Source organism: Dysidea avara, chromosome 1 (assembly GCF_963678975.1).
Source record: "Dysidea avara chromosome 1, odDysAvar1.4, whole genome shotgun sequence".
Taxonomy (NCBI): domain Eukaryota; kingdom Metazoa; phylum Porifera; class Demospongiae; order Dictyoceratida; family Dysideidae; genus Dysidea; species Dysidea avara.
In genome coordinates this window covers 39042767-39059929 of record NC_089272.1, presented here as the reverse complement: position 1 = coordinate 39059929, position 17163 = coordinate 39042767, and the positions used below count along the sequence as shown (strand labels likewise).

General features: G+C 35.6%; 1 protein-coding gene across 6 annotated transcripts; it reads left to right on the top strand.

The window, feature by feature from the left end:
- The first annotated feature begins 776 nt into the window (after nt 1–776).
- LOC136264000 (low-density lipoprotein receptor-related protein 5-like) lies at nt 777–10642 on the top strand. 6 transcript variants are annotated; one of them, XM_066058678.1, is made up of 8 exons: nt 1438–1490; nt 1535–1631; nt 3181–3284; nt 3673–3912; nt 6291–6866; nt 7212–7502; nt 8676–8999; nt 10261–10642. In XM_066058678.1, exons 3-8 carry the CDS (start codon nt 3212–3214, stop codon nt 10545–10547), a joined length of 1791 nt encoding a protein of 596 aa, XP_065914750.1. In that variant the 5' UTR covers nt 1438–1490; nt 1535–1631; nt 3181–3211; the 3' UTR covers nt 10548–10642. The 6 variants fall into 6 exon arrangements, with proteins under 6 accessions (XP_065914745.1, XP_065914777.1, XP_065914762.1 ...); XM_066058698.1 differs by having other exon boundaries at nt 1474–1490; nt 1535–1636; XM_066058673.1 differs by lacking the exons at nt 1438–1490; nt 1535–1631 and adding an exon at nt 777–898.
- Nucleotides 10643–17163: the final 6521 nt, after the last annotated feature.

Below are 17163 nucleotides of genomic sequence, written 5' to 3'. Positions count from 1 at the left end.
AAAGCAAACTGAAGTGCATGCATTACAGTACATCGCTTGTTTATTTGCTTAGTTTGGTATAGTTGGAAGAATTTCTGTTCTCCTATGTACCAAGGCTGTCACTCGATAGGAGTTTTTGCTTGTTTCTATTTTCGGATAAAGCGCTACGCACTCTAAACAAACTGCATCCATGGAACTGTTCCCTGCTGGTAGAATTGATGTTTGTGTGGGGGCCTCAACTGATTCTATTGTACAGGTGTATATAGACTCTGCAAAATCAGTAAGCTTTAAAAAGCATGGTACGTACCACTAAAGTAGACTTGCATGTGTGAGGCTACTTGCACTGTTGTATACATAATTATTGATTGTTATGTACAATTGACCACATGTATTCCGTCAAAATGATCTAAATTCACAACTACGTACATGAACTTTGTTTTATGAGAAACATTATGAGAAACATACGTAAGCCTATATACTGTACATATATAGCATTGTTTCCACAATACTCTTCATGTGTCCAGTTTGTGTACCCTCTTATGCATTCTAATAATCACAGCTACGTATATAGGCTAGCTAAAGATTAATGTCCTGAACACTGAACCAACATGGACTGAACTCCAACGCAATGAAGAATACCTACAGTAATAGTAGGTTGCAAACATTTGTAGTCTTTACATATACTGGTGGCCACTGCTATATCCTTGGAGAATCGTTCTATATAGAAAGGATATTGGGGTTCATAGCAGTGGTCATCATTGTGGTTATGATGTAATTTCATTTTTTACCTTCAATATCAGTTATACGCTTTCAATTTCTGCATTGCTTGAATATTGTAAACAAGAAGCCAGACTAGTGTAACAGTAACTGCTTATTGTTTTGTACAGTTGTATCATAACTCCCAGTGAAACAGGCACTGGTAAGCTTTGTACTGTAGCTATGTGAATGTAGTCTAGCTACGTACATGACAAGTAGCTAGCTAAACATCACAATTTGTAATGATGGCTGCCATAGACAAAAAGGAAAAAGCTACATACGACTGTGTTGGAATTCATATTATAGTTATGCATCATGCAGGCTAACTCCTATTTTTTATATTGCAAAGAGCTACAGGCCTGCACAGTAGATAGAATTGAGGGTTGTGCACCTTATCCGATACGTAGCACCTGCATGCCAACGTGTATTACTGTTGTAGCTATGCTATACTTAATGTTCATTACAAAAGGATTAAAAGACAAGAACTGGGAAAAATAAAGCTTGTTCAAAATCCACTGTACGACAGCACTACCCCGGGGTACGCAAGGAAATTTTAATTCGTCAAAATTAAACTCGTCATTATAAGCGCCTTTAAAGGTACAGGCAAGTACAGGTTTTGTCTACAATTTCAGTTTGATTTTCGTTAACATTTTATTCGTCAAATTTTTCTTACGTCACTATTTTCCTTGCGTACGGTATAGCTACCACATTAAATTATTATTAGAAGCTACAATCACAACGAGAAACTGAATCAGGTAAAATAGATGTGTGCAGTGCTTAGCTAGTATTAAAGTTTTAGGGGATCCAGCGATTGCCCAAAATGATGGGCCTTGACGGAGCAGGGGCAGTTGGTGATTCCGGATACTTCCAATAGCTACAGTGTAGCCACGTAGCTAGTGAGGTTTTGGGTTTTAATGTAGCTAATTGTGTTAATCACTATACCATTGAAGGAACAACTACGTAGCTATAACTATTACGTAACACTTATTACATGTAGCTATAGGCTAGCTACTAGTAGGTGTATAGCCAGTAGCTAGACCAAGACTGGCGAGGCAATGATTTGCAAAGGAAAGTCTGGTACGATTCACGCGAGACTTTTATAATACTCTCATACTGCGATGAATCCTTTAGCTACCTACCGTACGTAGCTACGTACCTTCAACTTCCATGACTTTGAAAAGTTTGTGCTAGACAAACGATTAGCTAGAATGCCGATGCACGGCTTGCAAGCCAATATAACGCTGGCTGAAAAAAAAGCAGTGCGCGCGCTTTCGCAGCTAGTTAACGTGCTTGAGAAACTATCTTTAGCTAATACTAAAAGCAGCGCAGCTTATAAGTCCCATGAGCATGGAAGTAAAAATCACCGCAAGATTTAACTATAGCTACAGTAGCTATAGCTAGTCTACTCTACGCTGTTATACTGTATATGTATATATTTTATTTATTGAGCTGATCAATTAATTGTTATACATGTAGTTAACCCGGTAGTCTGAGCCTCTGAGACAAGTGTATAGACCACTCTAGCTATAGCTATAGTTCGCATACAGTGTAAGTTTTAAAGAATTGAAGAATCTTTGGAGCTTTAAGTAGCACAGTAGCTACGCATATACTTGATTTATGGGGAGCTTAACTTGGTCAAGTGACAATTGCTCAAATTTAATCAGTAATATTATTGTTACCACCATTATATGTCTACTAATCAATCGAGGTAATACTGTAATAGAATGTCATTAGTCCTATGGGTATTATAACGCTCCATGATCCACTTGCCCTTCCCTTAAAAGTTTATTTCTGCTGATCACTCTTGTGGTTATATTGTTTTCATTATTCACATTCAATTGCAATATCAGCTAGCTACTTTCAGTTTCCACATCATTGTCACCACAACCTTGTGCTGTGATTTGCTGCTTTAGCTACGCGTACTGTCTTTGCTTATTGAAACAAACAGCAGTAAACTTCTGTGTGTAGTGTGTGTGTGTGTGTGTGTGTGTGTGTGTGTGTGTGTGTGTGTGTGTGTGTGTGTGTGTGTGTGTGTGTGTGTGTGTGTGTGTGTGTGTGTGTGTGTGTGTGTGTGAACAGCATAGCCGCACAAGCACTTGCCTGCAAATCAAAAGGTTCCAGGATTAATGTTCGGTTATTGCCAGTTGCTGTTGCTGTTGTTTCCTTGCTAAAGACACTTTACTCACATTTGAGGTTGGCCAGTTGTTTAAATGGGGACTAAATTTTCCTGGGGTGTATCACAGTAGCTATATAAGAAAAGGTGCTTGTTACAAGCTGAGGTTAATGTTATAACTACGTACCTTCTTTGGCAATTTAAAAAGCCATTATTTATGTCTTTACTCTAAAAATGTGTACTGCATGTATAAAGTAACCTCTTATCACAGGTTTTTATTTTGTCAGTCACCTTGATATAATGGAAATATTAAATTTCTACCTCGTATACAGGTATATACTGTAGCTGAAAGTGATCATCACAATGAGATTAGATCTTCAGCATCTAATATTGCTGCTTGCTATAAGCTTGTTTGTACAGAGTCCCAATGCTCAAGGTGAATTGGGAATGCATGGATGATAATTCAAAGTATAATATGTGACTGGATTTGCAAAAAAGGTACCTATTCACACGCAAAATTTGACCCATTTTTTAAACTTTGGAGTTTCATAACATTTTCATAGTTGCATAAAATTGCCTGAAATTTTCTATGAGTGCAGTTAAAATATCTGGCTGCATCTTAAATCTAACAGCAATTTAATCAGTAAAAGGACGCAAGTGTTACATTATTTTGTTTGCTGGTATGTAAAATGTGTGGAGAAGGTACCTTTTTGCAAATCCGGTCACATATACCTGTATACTCTCTGTATTAGTGTCTGTGAAATACATATCTACTGTATGTCACTATATGCACACTGTGTATGAGCATAAATATTATACTATAGGTCCAGCTGTTGGTTGTCAAGGAAATCCTGACCCTTATTTAATATTCATCACTATTAATAATATTAGCAGGGTCAACATTGATGGCAGTGGTAACGAGACCATAGTTACTGGATTAAGTAATGGGGTTGCTATTGATTATGACTACTACAATGATAGGATGTACTGGACAGATGTGTCACTTGGTCACATTAAGACTGCTCCTTTGAGTACTGGTTGTCCTATTACTACACTAGTGTCAGGTAAACAATTACTCCACACATACTGTAGTCCTATACATGGAATGTCCAAGTGTGTTAACTCTGGCTTTAATTGACATGCTGGATATTGCGTGATCAAAATACTGTAGGTATGACCATGTAGGAACAACATGTATTATGCTTTCATGCTAATTTTAGTTTACACAAATTCCCCTACATAAATAAATTTTTATAAAATTAATGTAATTATTAAGTAATGATTATTAACATTTTAGTGATTAATATAGCTAATGTACAGGTGTATCACATATGTAAGTATGTATATAAACTATGACTATGAGGTAGATTGCACTTATATACACCCTGAGTCCAAACTCAGAAGGACCCCTTACTGTTGATTGGTGAGGGAAGTAAAATTCCAATGACCAAGATTGAGGGGTGTATATAATTGCAATACACTGAAGTAGCCATAGCTATACATGTTACGATGTATGACTGAACACGTATTATTACATGAATCACTAACAGACTATGCCTTACAAAGGTAAAAATTTAACTGATGTGTATTTCACCATGGTTTGGCAAGGTAAACCTTGTCTGGACACTATCAGGTTTGTGGCAGTTGATTTAGTTTGGCTGCCACAACCCACAATCAGTTGTGGCACTTAGTAAACATAATTTTGCGATGTACTTAACTACTTATGTAGGACTTGTCTGTTGATTGAGTTGTTTAAACTCTGGAATTCGGCCAAGGCATTCCACATTATACGCATAACTGCATACATAAAAGTACAATAACAAAGCAACAGTGTTGGGAGTAATGCGTTACTTACACTGTTAAAAATAGGGTGTAATCCAATCACCTTTAGAGGAGTTCTAACTGCTGTTTAAATTAAACTCCGTTGAAGGGAGTTGTAGTACTCCCCAGGGGTACTCTAGGAGCAACTAAAAGGTGTTACAAAGGCGTTACAATACTCCCTAAGGGTGTTCTAGGAATAGCTATAAAGGCGTCACAGTACACTTTAAAGGTGTTCTAGTGCTCTCCATGGTGGCATTTTGTTGAAAAGAAATGTAGGCTTGCTATAACATTCCGGTAACTTTCATGTTAATTTCAATTTATACGCAATGATTAACAACAACAAAACACATTAGCAGTACACAATTATATTTTTGCAACACTTTTATACTTATCTCATGGTTGTTTCCAAGTCACTCTTATAGAAGTTAACAAAACGTATTTATAACCTAATTTTTAATAGAAGCATCCGATTGTGGGTTTCAATATACCAAGGTGTAGGCAAACACCCTTACAGTGGCTTAGCTATTATGGGGAATAAAGTGACATTTGTGGTGTTCAATAACACCCCTAGTGCTACAGTACTCCCTTAGGGTGTTGTAAATACCATGGGTGTACATGAACACCTTTACGATGGGTGCACCTGTAACACCTCATTTTAACAGTGTATGTAACGTGTTACGTAATATTATTACTTTTGTGGTAACTAAGTAATACAACGAAATACGCTATAAAATCAGGTAATATAACTCAAGTTGCCTTACTTACAAATGTAACGCGTTACCTAAGTAATATAGTTACTGTAACAAATCTAATATTATGTAATAATATTACTACAAGTAACGAAGTTACTAATCTCGTTAGTAATCCACTGAGTAACGCCTAGCCACAATGAAGTAATGAAGCCTATACTGAATGTAGCTTATTCACCAGCTTCTTACTTATAACCAAGATTTGCACATTGTCTAATAACGCAATCATGTCATGTGATAAGGTGGTAGTTTCACATGTGACAGCTTAAGGCTGTGGACACAAAGTAATATAATATGTAATATTATTATAGTTACTTTATTTTATGGGTAATAATTATGTAACTGTTACTCAACTAAACAGTTCAGTTGCAAGTAATATGTAATATGTAACTAGTTACTTTTACAAAGTAACTTCCCAACACTGCAAAGCAATATACAAAGCACAACATAACTACACAACCAAAACATAATTACACACCATACAATAAATGATTATATAAATCGTTGTACTGTTCATTGACTAATACCTCAAATAGAATGGTAAGTACCTCGTATAATAAATCAGTCCTGTACTTACAGTGCATGCATGTTTTAAATAGAGTTTTGCCAATTTTCAATTTTAAACTTAGCTAATATTTGGTACCTATTAATAGTTATACGCCTCTCACCTTCTCCATATTAACTCTTAGTTCAGGAACAGTACCACAACGGTAAAACAACTGTAGTACGCAGAAACAGTACCAGTACTGCTAATAATTTGCAAGTTTACTCTACACACAAATGTGCTCTTCAATATTCAATAGTGTAATGGTCTTCTATTCAGAAGCAACATACTTGTATATTGATCACACGTGGATGTGTATCATTTATAGGACTGAGTATACCAGATGGCATAGCTATTGATTGGGTTAATGACAAGATATATTGGACTGATACTGGGACAAACACTTTAGAACAGTCTGATCTCTATGGATACTCTAGGAGGGTACTTTTTAATGATACTGATGAGCCAAGAGGAATTGCTCTAGACCCTCTGAATGATGCTCTATATATGACTGACTGGGGTACAAGCCCTCGTATTGAAAAGATGCACCTAGATGGTAGTGGTAGAGTAACTATTGTCACACAAAACTTAGTGTGGCCAAATGCTGTAACTATTGACTTCACTGGACCTGCACTTTACTGGGCAGATTCTTGGACTGATATTATTGCCAGAGGAGATCTGGATGGAAACAATATTGTAATTTTGTTAAGGGGAGCAGATACCTATCACCCTTTTTCTATAACTGTATATGGTGACTACCTGTACTGGACTGACTGGTCTCTTAATTCTGTTGAAAGAATAAGTAAACATACTCCTAACTCAGCTCGTCTTACAATAGTTAATGGATATTCTAGGCCTAGTGGGATGCAAATTGTTCAGCCATGTAGACAGGCAGGTGGAGGAGGTAGGAGCAAATACTGTAGTGGCATCATAGTGTAAATATCATGCTTTGTCAATTATTGTGTACTTTTAAAACTGTCACAAACTTATCCAACCCTTATATCAAAACATACAAATAGTTGTTTTTCTTGCCTTTACTTGCAAAAATTTGAACCATACATTTGATATATCTGTAGCCCATACGTATATGAATTCTTAATCGTATCATTCTTAAGTGGGGCCTTTTTAAGTTTCATCCACATTTTATATTATCGGTAATTATTTGCTTGCAAAAGCATCATCTAATTCTTGTATATCTATGAATGTACAAATCAAGTATATGGATTATTATTATTATTAATCATTGTAGATCTTCCTACTTCTGTGAATATCAGAACTAGTCAAGTATGTTTAGCATATTCTATCACCACATCATGGGATCCTGTTACTGTTGACTCGGTATGTGGACCGGTGTCATATGATGTGACAATATTACCATCTGATGGAGTAACAATGACGAGAGTAAATGACACCTCCTATAATTTCACTGGAATGACACTTGCTACTAGCTATACTGTCACCGTAACTGGCAGGAATTACGCTGGTACAGGAAAGCCTAGTACATTATATGTACCAAATATGGCAGAGACTGTACCCAGTGGTATGTTATTACAAAGAGCAAATAATATATTTAACTGAGAGTATGTATGCATAGTTTAGTATTCCATAACTAAAATCTTTCTAAAAACTATAGAGCATGTATCTGAAAGAGGGCAATCACTTTGGTTATTCATTCTCTTACCTAGCTATTGTGGAGGGAAGAGATTGCCACATATTAATTGTGTTATCATTGCTTTGCTAAGTAGCACTGATAACTGAGAATTACTGCCAACTGATTTAAATAATGCCTTCAGATAGCACTGTGATAGCTGATGCTACAAGCTTGAGTTTTTTGCTGTCACGTACTGTATCACTTGAGCTTGACAAATGCATTTTGGAATGCTGCGGGAGGACTTAACAAATGCTTCATGGACTTGCCTGTTTCCATCTACACCATATATGTGTTTGGTTGATGGTAATGGCTTTAGTGTGTTTGCATGTACAACAAAATTGCAGTCTTCACTACAGTACTGTACGTTTTACATCATGCCTGCTAACAGTGGGAGTGGACTAAACACAGAGACATGTTGTCTCTAAACGTAACACTAGACTACATTACTTAATGCTTAGCAAAGTAGCCACTTCACGTACCTGTCCAGTATTAACAGTTGAGGTGAGTAATTTTCGCAGTTCATAACCTAATTAACACTCCTGGTGTCTGTGTACTTACCTTTGATATGATATACCTTTATGTAAGTTAAATAGCATGTCTAAGTAAATTTAATGGCTAGGGATCATTGTAATAGAAAAGGAAGATTATTATCTGGAATGAATGTTGCATTGAAAAACTGAGCAGGTACATTTTTAAAAATATCTGAAACACTCTACAGGGTGAATTGTTTGTAGCTGAACTCTGTACAAGGTGACTTGTTGTTGCAGCTGAATGTCCAATGGTTATTGTATTTTTAATGCAATTTTTTATGTAGACTACTTGATACCCATAATTCTAAATCATGGCTTTTAGTTCAGTTAATTTCCAATCTTGTAATTTAATTGTGGTTAGTATATTAATAATAGAGAACAAGCAAGCAGTGTATAAAGTGACTACAGGTCTACAAATGGCATAGATATGATTGCAATCTTATTACAGTACTTCTGTGCTATGATCACAAGTGTAGGGTAATGCACACACTGCAGTCTAGCTGGTCGAGTATGTATGATTATTTCAATTCAGGTGTTACTCATCTCACCAACACAACTTACAGACTAGACTTGATCATAGTCACATGGGACCCTGCTAGTAGTCCTTATTGTGGAGAAGTGTTATATTACCAAGTTGTGATATCATCTGATGAACATGTTAACATACCAAATAATATTGTTAATGCTACTTGTTTAGCTGTTACATTTCTTGGTCTGAGGAGTAACACAACATATACCATCACAGTGGCTGCTGTGAACAAGGCTGGAATAGGGATGGGTGATAGCATTACAGTGAAAACTGCAGCAACAGAAGTGATTGCAGGTCCTGGTTCAAACATACAAATACAGGTAACAGGTATGTGGATAAAGGGTCTTTGTGTATTTTATGTAGATCATATACACGGTATGTATGTAATGGCATTGTATAGGACAATGGTATAACCAAAAGGTATTTTCAATACTATTACAGTTCATAGTTCAAAGGAATGCAAAAAAATCATGTTTGTTATATCTCACAATAGCATACAGCAACACTTAGTTTGTAAGTACTGACGTTGTGTAAACACTGAACAGATTTCTAGTAAAGGTGGAAAATATAGTTCTTGTTGCAACTGTAAAGTTAAATTTTGTAGACTCAAATCATGCAAGAGTGTAGCCATACTTAGGTGATTCCAGGGCCTAGCTACTGTACACAACATAATAGTTACAGTAGGTAATATTTATTTAGTTAAAGGGAAATAACTACAGGAATTCAGTCATAATCCAGCAGATGATATTAGTTTCGCAGCATTGGTTGTTCAACCAGGTACAAATGCCAATGTCTGAATAAAAAAGATTTATCCAAAGGGATCATCCTGTTTAATTGCTAAGACCAAATTTGAGAATCTTCTGTCCTAATCAGACACCTTGCTTGTCTTGAATTCCTATTCTTGTTTGTTAACAATCCTCTGTGGTTACTTTACTGAAACCTCCAGACCTTAAACTCATTAGAACTAATAGATTGATAGGCCATACTTTTGCAGTTTGTATTCATAGTCAAAATCAAGTTGGCTTTTACGCTTTTGTTCTACATGCACACCTTAGTATGTAGGAATTGTATAAGGATGCCAACTCAGGGGGTCTGGGGTATGTCCCCCACCAGGTGAAGTTTGAAACACAGACCCTGTGAGATTGAATTTCCACAGCTTATCACAATGTAATTTTAGGGATGGCCACTCCATTTGGGTATCTTAATCTTGATGTTTATAATGAGCATACAGTACATGCCACCCAGAAAATATGTCGACTGATTGTTAGGATAGCTTTTATTTGCTAGACTAGTGTATTCAGGTGATAGTACTTGTCTAATTAAAGTACTTTGATCTTTATGTTTACATAGAGTGTAGATTCCCAGGCCTAGGCAGGGTGGCCAGGGTTCTGGCTATACCACTGAAATCATAGCTTTAGTTACTGTATCCAAGTTTGTGTGTGAAGTCATAATTCTTGTAGTGAATGTTTATACTATTCATAAATTAACTGTTACAATTACTCTTTGTAAGTTACAGTTTTTTACGGCTGTTCCACTTTGTACATCATCTCAACCATGATAGTATTTTTGCTTTTCTTATTTTATACAGATAATGAAAATGACCTCACAACAGGAGCAGTAGTTGCTATCAGTATAGTGATCACATTTATTATCACACTTGTTGTTACTGCATTGATCACTATCATCATTACCAGAATATGTTACAAGCATCAACAACATAAACAGCTCAAAGATAGAGCAAACACTGATACTGTTTTTGAAAATAATCACAACCAAAATGATTGCCAAGTAGAAAATCTGGTTTATGGAAGCAGAGATGAATTGCAGACCAATCCATGTTATGTTACTGTAAATAAAATAGTTAAGAAACAGTAGACTAGGCTGATTAAGCATGTATACATGGTATATAAATGCTGGTATTTTCTCTATGCTACTGTACAATTTTTATGCTCACATGCATTTTAACATTATTTTATAAGCACAAGGGAATAATACTGCACAATAAGCAAAGCAGATGTCTAGGGAACACATTCAGACACAAAATTAATATTAATGCACAGTATGTCTAGTGCCAGGTAACTAAATGTAACTAATATACAGTGTTGGGAGTAACGCATTACTTATGTAACGCGTTACGTAATATTATTACTTTTGTGGCAACTAAGTAATATAACGAAATACGCTATAAAAACAGGTAATATAACTCAACTTACTTTACTTGCAAATGTAACGTGTTACCTAAGTAATATAGTTACTGTAATGAATCTAATATTATGTAATATTATTACTACAAGTAACGAAGTTACTAATCTCATTAGTAATCCACTGAGTAATGCCTAACCACAACAAAGTAATGAAGCCTACTGAATGGAGTTTATTCACCAGCTTCTTACCTATAATCAAGATTAGCACATTGTCCAACAACGCAATCATGTCACGTGATAAGGTGGTAGTTTCACATGTGACAGTTTAAGGCTGTGGACACAAAGTAATATAATATGTAATATTATTATTTTATGGGTAATATGTAACTGTAACTAAATAGTTTAGTTGCAAGTAATATGTAATATGTAACTAGTTACTTTTAAAACGTAACTTGCCCAACACTGCTAATATAGCAATGTAGTTTGGTGACATGTCCAAACCTTTCAATTTCTCAACAGTTTATCAAAACACTCTCAGCTACAATCACTTCTCTAGACCTTTCCCGTTATTGCTCAAAATTAGGTATTTTTTTACCAGTTGAGTTCAGTATATACACCTGTAGAATTGGGAACAGGAATGACCAATGGATAATGCCTGACAAAAGTTATCTTGCATCTCTTTTGTAGCATACCATTAATAAAGTAGTCACGCTATACTAAATACAGTGGAACCTCTCTTATCCGGGCGGTCAGGTACATACCACTGTCTGTATCTCAGAAATGTCCATAACTAAGAATAACATGCTATTATGCTAATGTGACTAACTTAAATTGTTGTTGCTATCAGTTAGTGCTGTGCAGTTTAGTGGGCAGAGGGGAAAGTCACTACAGAGCATTCATGGTCACTACCCTGCATGGGCTGTAAAAAGGCATTATCACCAAGCAACCAACCAGTAGTTATTATTGGTAGAATAAACAAGCCACCAAACAGGTAAACAGCAACCTTTAGGCTCCCTCCTTGTGTTTTCATCTAAACCAAACTTCATTATGGTCAATAAACTACAAGCCACATTACTAATTTGGGCTGTCCAGACAATGGAGGTGCCTGGATAATAGAGGTTCAGATAAGGGGGTGTCTGGATTCAGTGGAATGGAATGGTGGACTGGAATGGAATGGTGGAATGGAACAGTACTTTGGTAATTTCAATTGGTGGTCACCTCTTTATAAAGACCATCTTATAACAAAGACCACCTTCTAACAAATACCACCTCTTTATAAAGACCATTTACTTTAATGTTTAAATTGCTGCTATCCTGTTGCTTTAAAGTGTATCCCCATAGGATGGTCTTAATGATCAGTTGTGCACCACATGCCTAGAAAAGCTAGAGTGATATCTGATTTGTAATACAGCAATATACCCATGCAAAAACAGTTTGGCTGTAAAAAAGTGACGTCCCCATCAAACTAAAAGTAACTGACAACTAAACGAGCTAATATTTGGGTAAGGCCAAGAAATACTGGCAAATAACTCACTATAATTTATAATAATTTGGTCCTGTATCACTGACTTGTACAGTCTTGCTGCATTCCCCTGTAACTCTAATTGGCTAGTAATTTAGCCACCTTTTTTCTCCTCTACAATGCTGGACTATTGAGAAAGGTAGCAATTTACTAGCCTATTAGATTTACAGGGAATTAACTAGGAATACAGTCAGATTGCACAAGTCAATGATAAAGGACCAAAGTTATATAGATTATAGTAGATTATACTTAGTTGCCAGTATATATTAACATTCATTTCTTGGCTTCACCAGATATTAGCTCCTTTAGTTACCAGTTGCTTTTAGTTTCGTGGACACTTCTTTTTTTTTGTATAGCCAAGCTCTTCTTGTATGGGGTATATAGCTATTACTGTTCTGTATCATAAATCAGATATCACTGGCTTTTCTAGACATAACATGTGGCACACAATTCATCAATAAGACTGTCTTATAGGGCTCTAAAACAACAATTTAGATATTAAAGTAAAACAGTCTTTGTAAAGAGGTGGTCTTTGTTAGAAGGTGGTGTTTAAAGAGGTGAATGCTAATCGAATTTACCTAAGTACCGTTCTATTCCACCATTCCACCATTATCAGTCCATTCCACCATTCCATTCCACTGAAACCAGATGCCCCAGATAAGGGAGGTTCCACTATACTGTACTTTGATAGAGTAGCTAAAATTTTCCGAGAATTGATGGGTCAGCTAGCTACCACGTACTTGTAGTTGAGTCATGTATAAAGATCATTTTTTTGAAACCAATGTGTATTGTATGTAATTTCAGGAGATTGCATGCAGCTATATTGGAAGTCTCATCAAAAGTGATACTAGTGTCATTGTGTGCCTGTATTTATTAGCATCCTATTCTATGGCTGCTTACTCATGTAATTAACACTTATTTGATTTGCAGGCTTAGTAGACTAAAGGTTTGCAAAGCTATACGTACATGCAAGTATGCATCTCAGTGTTTCACTGCACCTACACATATCATATCAGTATTGTGGAGTTAGCTACTGAAAAGTAATTATAGTAACTGCCACTTCTGAAGTGCATTAATAAAACAAAAGTGATTGATCTCAAAACTCTCAGGAATTCCTTCAGATTGTGTCCTTATTGCATGTATGTAGTCATGTCATTTCATATTAACAGTCATAATTATACTACTGTATATTGTTCATTGGCATAAAAAGTCTTATACACAACTACAATTGACCAAATTCTTGTATTGTGCAATACTACAGTATGTGGTCACCACACACTGCATATCACTAACATTAACATACTTGACTGCAAGCAGCCAAGTATTTTGTCATTGACGACAATTTTATTTGTTTCAGTAGTCCAACAGCAATGCCAAACACATACAGTACAATTAAGTGATATTCTGTATAGCAGAAAAAAAATCAGTTTTTATCATCACTTCTGAATCACTTTTAAAAATCACTCATAATTTGATCAGATTCCCAAAGCTGAAAATATTTCTCCTTAACTTTAAAACTACATGGGACCCTACCAATACTCTCGGCAAATAATTATATGCCAGCACTAATACCTATAATTTTTATAGACTGGTAGAACTTATTGCTAGAAGATATATCTTTGACTATAACAATATCAAGCAATCTATACCTAAGTACTGTATATTGCAGGCACTGTCAGTTAAATTAAAATGCTTATAACAGACTAATTGACTAACAGACTATGTAATTGTAGACTAATCCATCTTATGTTGCTGTAAATAAAGTAGTTAAGAAACAGTAGACTAGACTGATTAAGTGCATGTGTATGACTCTGTATACATAGCATAGAAATGCTGATAGCTTCTATCTTTATGCTAACGTGCATTTTAACATTAAGCATGAGGGAATGTATTATTATTATGAAAATGTCTAGGGCACGCATTTAGACACAAAATTGATTTATGGCATAGAATATGTAAGTATGTATTGTCCCATTCTTTCTTTTGACACAGGTTCACCAGTCATACTTATGCAAACAACACTGGAAAATTAAGGATCAAATAAAAGTAGTAAAACAAGGGAGGTTGTCTACACCTGCGGATATATTAGTGGACATTTAATTCCCAATTCAGTCATGGCTATGCAGTATATAAAATGAAGAATTGGATTGAGGATTAAATAAATGTCCACTATATATGCAAGTGTAAGCTACCTCCTTTTAAAAAATTCCTAATCTAATTTAAAATATCTAATTTTCCTTATACTTGTGTGTGTATGTGAGTATATACGTGTGTGTGTATGTGTGTGTCTATTGCTAGAAAATTACTACTACAGTATACACTATACATATATTAAGTCAAGGTAAACATCATATGGTTGCTGTAGCAGTAACCACATGATGTCCTACCTTCACTTTATATAATTGTATCAGTGTCCGTTTGCTAACAATTAGTGTATGCCTGATCCCCTATAAGATGCACACCATCTTGTGCTTGGTAAAGACTTGATTACCATTATCATGTCTAATGTCTTATCATTGACTCATAAAATTAATAATGACTGTAAAGTGATTTGGTCTCCAAATTCTCAGCAAATTCAACTAATGGTGTTGTTTTGAAATGAAGTTCATACTCCTACAATATTAATGTTAATGCATTTCTTGGAAAAGTTCTTATTTTAATGGCACGGTGGCACCATATTTAATATGAAATAGTATGAATGAAGCAAATATTGTACCAAGTTCAGTACTTTAACCAAAACATGAACAGTTTTATTTATCACTTAGCCACTCTACATGATAATGCACAAATACACTACAGACCATGATTAACGTCTCATTATCAAAATAATTATAATTATTCATTTTTGTGCTCACAATGTACATATCAGAAACTCAGGTAAATTAGCTAACATTATCAAGTCAGACAACAATTGAACTACTGAAGTTGGAAGCTTAAGGTTTATAATCAAAGAGTTATTCCAGGGACCAGTGGAATATGCTCTTAAAGCTTCCTGTTAATCTTTTTCTGTATTTATTATTCCCCCAAATTATTTCCTAAATTTGATGAAGTGATCCCAGTAAACAGTTAAATATAATCTGTTTTCTTCTGCAATTGTAGAAACAAGCATAAATTGTAGCCAGATACTCTAATAGAGCAATCATTTACTCTTTGGTGACTGCTTTATTAGGGTAGATGAATGCTCTACCGATCTTCATTCCAGTTGTATGCTAGCAGTGTTTGAGGTGCTTTGAAGAGAATTTTATATTGTACTGTAACTATTATTCCGGAATTATTCCTGGTTCTTTTACCAATATTCCCACATACTGTAATTTGCTTTTTTCGTTGTAAAATAATTTTCGTATGCAAAAACTTGTACGAAATTTTTTATAAAAGATCGAACTAGTCTAATAGAACAGTCATTCACGTAAATCATACGAAAATCAAGACACACGGTAGTGTGTCGTGCGGCCAAGAAAGCCGGCGACCACACCGTGAGTATATTTACAGGAAGAAAGAAAACAGCTTTTTCACGCATGCATAGCTCCATGGCCTCTTCTCCAAAGCACACTATTTTTGCATTATAGTTGTCCCCCAGGTAGGGTACGCCACACAGCAAATTAGATTAAATTCGCAACAGCCATTTGCGAGATATGGGCGTCCAATATTTCGTTTTAATTTCTTCGTTTTTTTCTTCTTATGCCGTACGGGGGGCTACGGGGGCTTCGATTTCTTTTCGCACACTTTGCAAAAATTGCTATAAAATGCAAACGTGTAACTCGATTGCCTCGATCTTTGGCACAAATTAAGAACGTGTAACGGTGGATTCACGTACCAAGTTTGTTGTAAGTCTGAGTAGTATTCAAGGAGTTATGGACGTTTATTCACGTAAAAACAGATCAAACTTCTGTCACGGCTACAGGGTAAACCAAGCATAGAAATAACTTGAAAATTGGTGTGTAGATAGGCTGATCATCGTAGCAATGCCTTTTGATAGTTTCAATAGCAATAGAGTTACAGCAAAAAAGTTATAAAGCAAAAACTAAGCAAGTGTAAAATCGCGGATCGAGATACTCTAATAGAGCAGTCACCACGGGGTAAAAAGGTGTGCAAAAAATGTCGAAAAAAAACTAAAAGGTGTGCAAAAAATGTCGAAAAAAAACTTACCAGAGTTCGAACCAGGGACCTCCATACCTAACACCTGCATCCTTAACCACTGAACCACTGCTACCTTGACTGATCACCTCACTTAATTTCTGCTTTATAAATGAAATTTCTAGTTGAAATCTGCTTATAGTCAAACGTTTGTAATTTCATAGATCTACCAATAGAAGTTCTAGACTGTTCTAGAACATTCTATGTATGTTCTATTAGAAGTCCTCAAAAAAACTGTGCACTCTATTAGAGTATTACAATAATATTATCAAATATTGAATTAAATCATGCAATGAAATTCATTTATAAGTCTGTCTTCAATAATCATCATTGTATCTACATAGAAAAGAAGAAATGTGAGTAAAGACAAACCTCAAAGTCAGCCATAGGCTGGTTTTGGGGCCTTGTAAAGTACAAAAAGGAGTGAAATCCACACAAAAACAGCCAAGCTGTGAAAAAATGGTGCAGCCTTAAAAAGCCTGGGTGAAAAAAGTTGTGAAATCAAAGGTGGCGGCCAAGAAATGGCTGCAATGATGTTAATGCTAAAAATTTTAATAATGGCTGTGTGCATTGTTAAAATTTATTAGCATTAACATCATTGCAGCCATCTCTTGGCCGCCACCTTTGATTTTACAACTTTTTTCACCCAGGCTTTTTAAGGCCGCACCATTTTTTCACAGCTTGGCTGTTT

Excerpts from the sequence above, each read along its gene's own strand:
- LOC136264000 (XM_066058673.1), top strand. The coding sequence starts at position 3,212 with ATGAGATTAGATCTTCAGCATCTAATATTGCTGCTTGCTATAAGCTTG. Across the intron at positions 7,503-8,675 it reads GGCAGAGACTGTACCCAGTG|GTGTTACTCATCTCACCAAC; the intron begins GTATGTTATTAC and ends ATTTCAATTCAG. Across the intron at positions 9,000-10,260 it reads CATACAAATACAGGTAACAG|ATAATGAAAATGACCTCACA; the intron begins GTATGTGGATAA and ends TATTTTATACAG.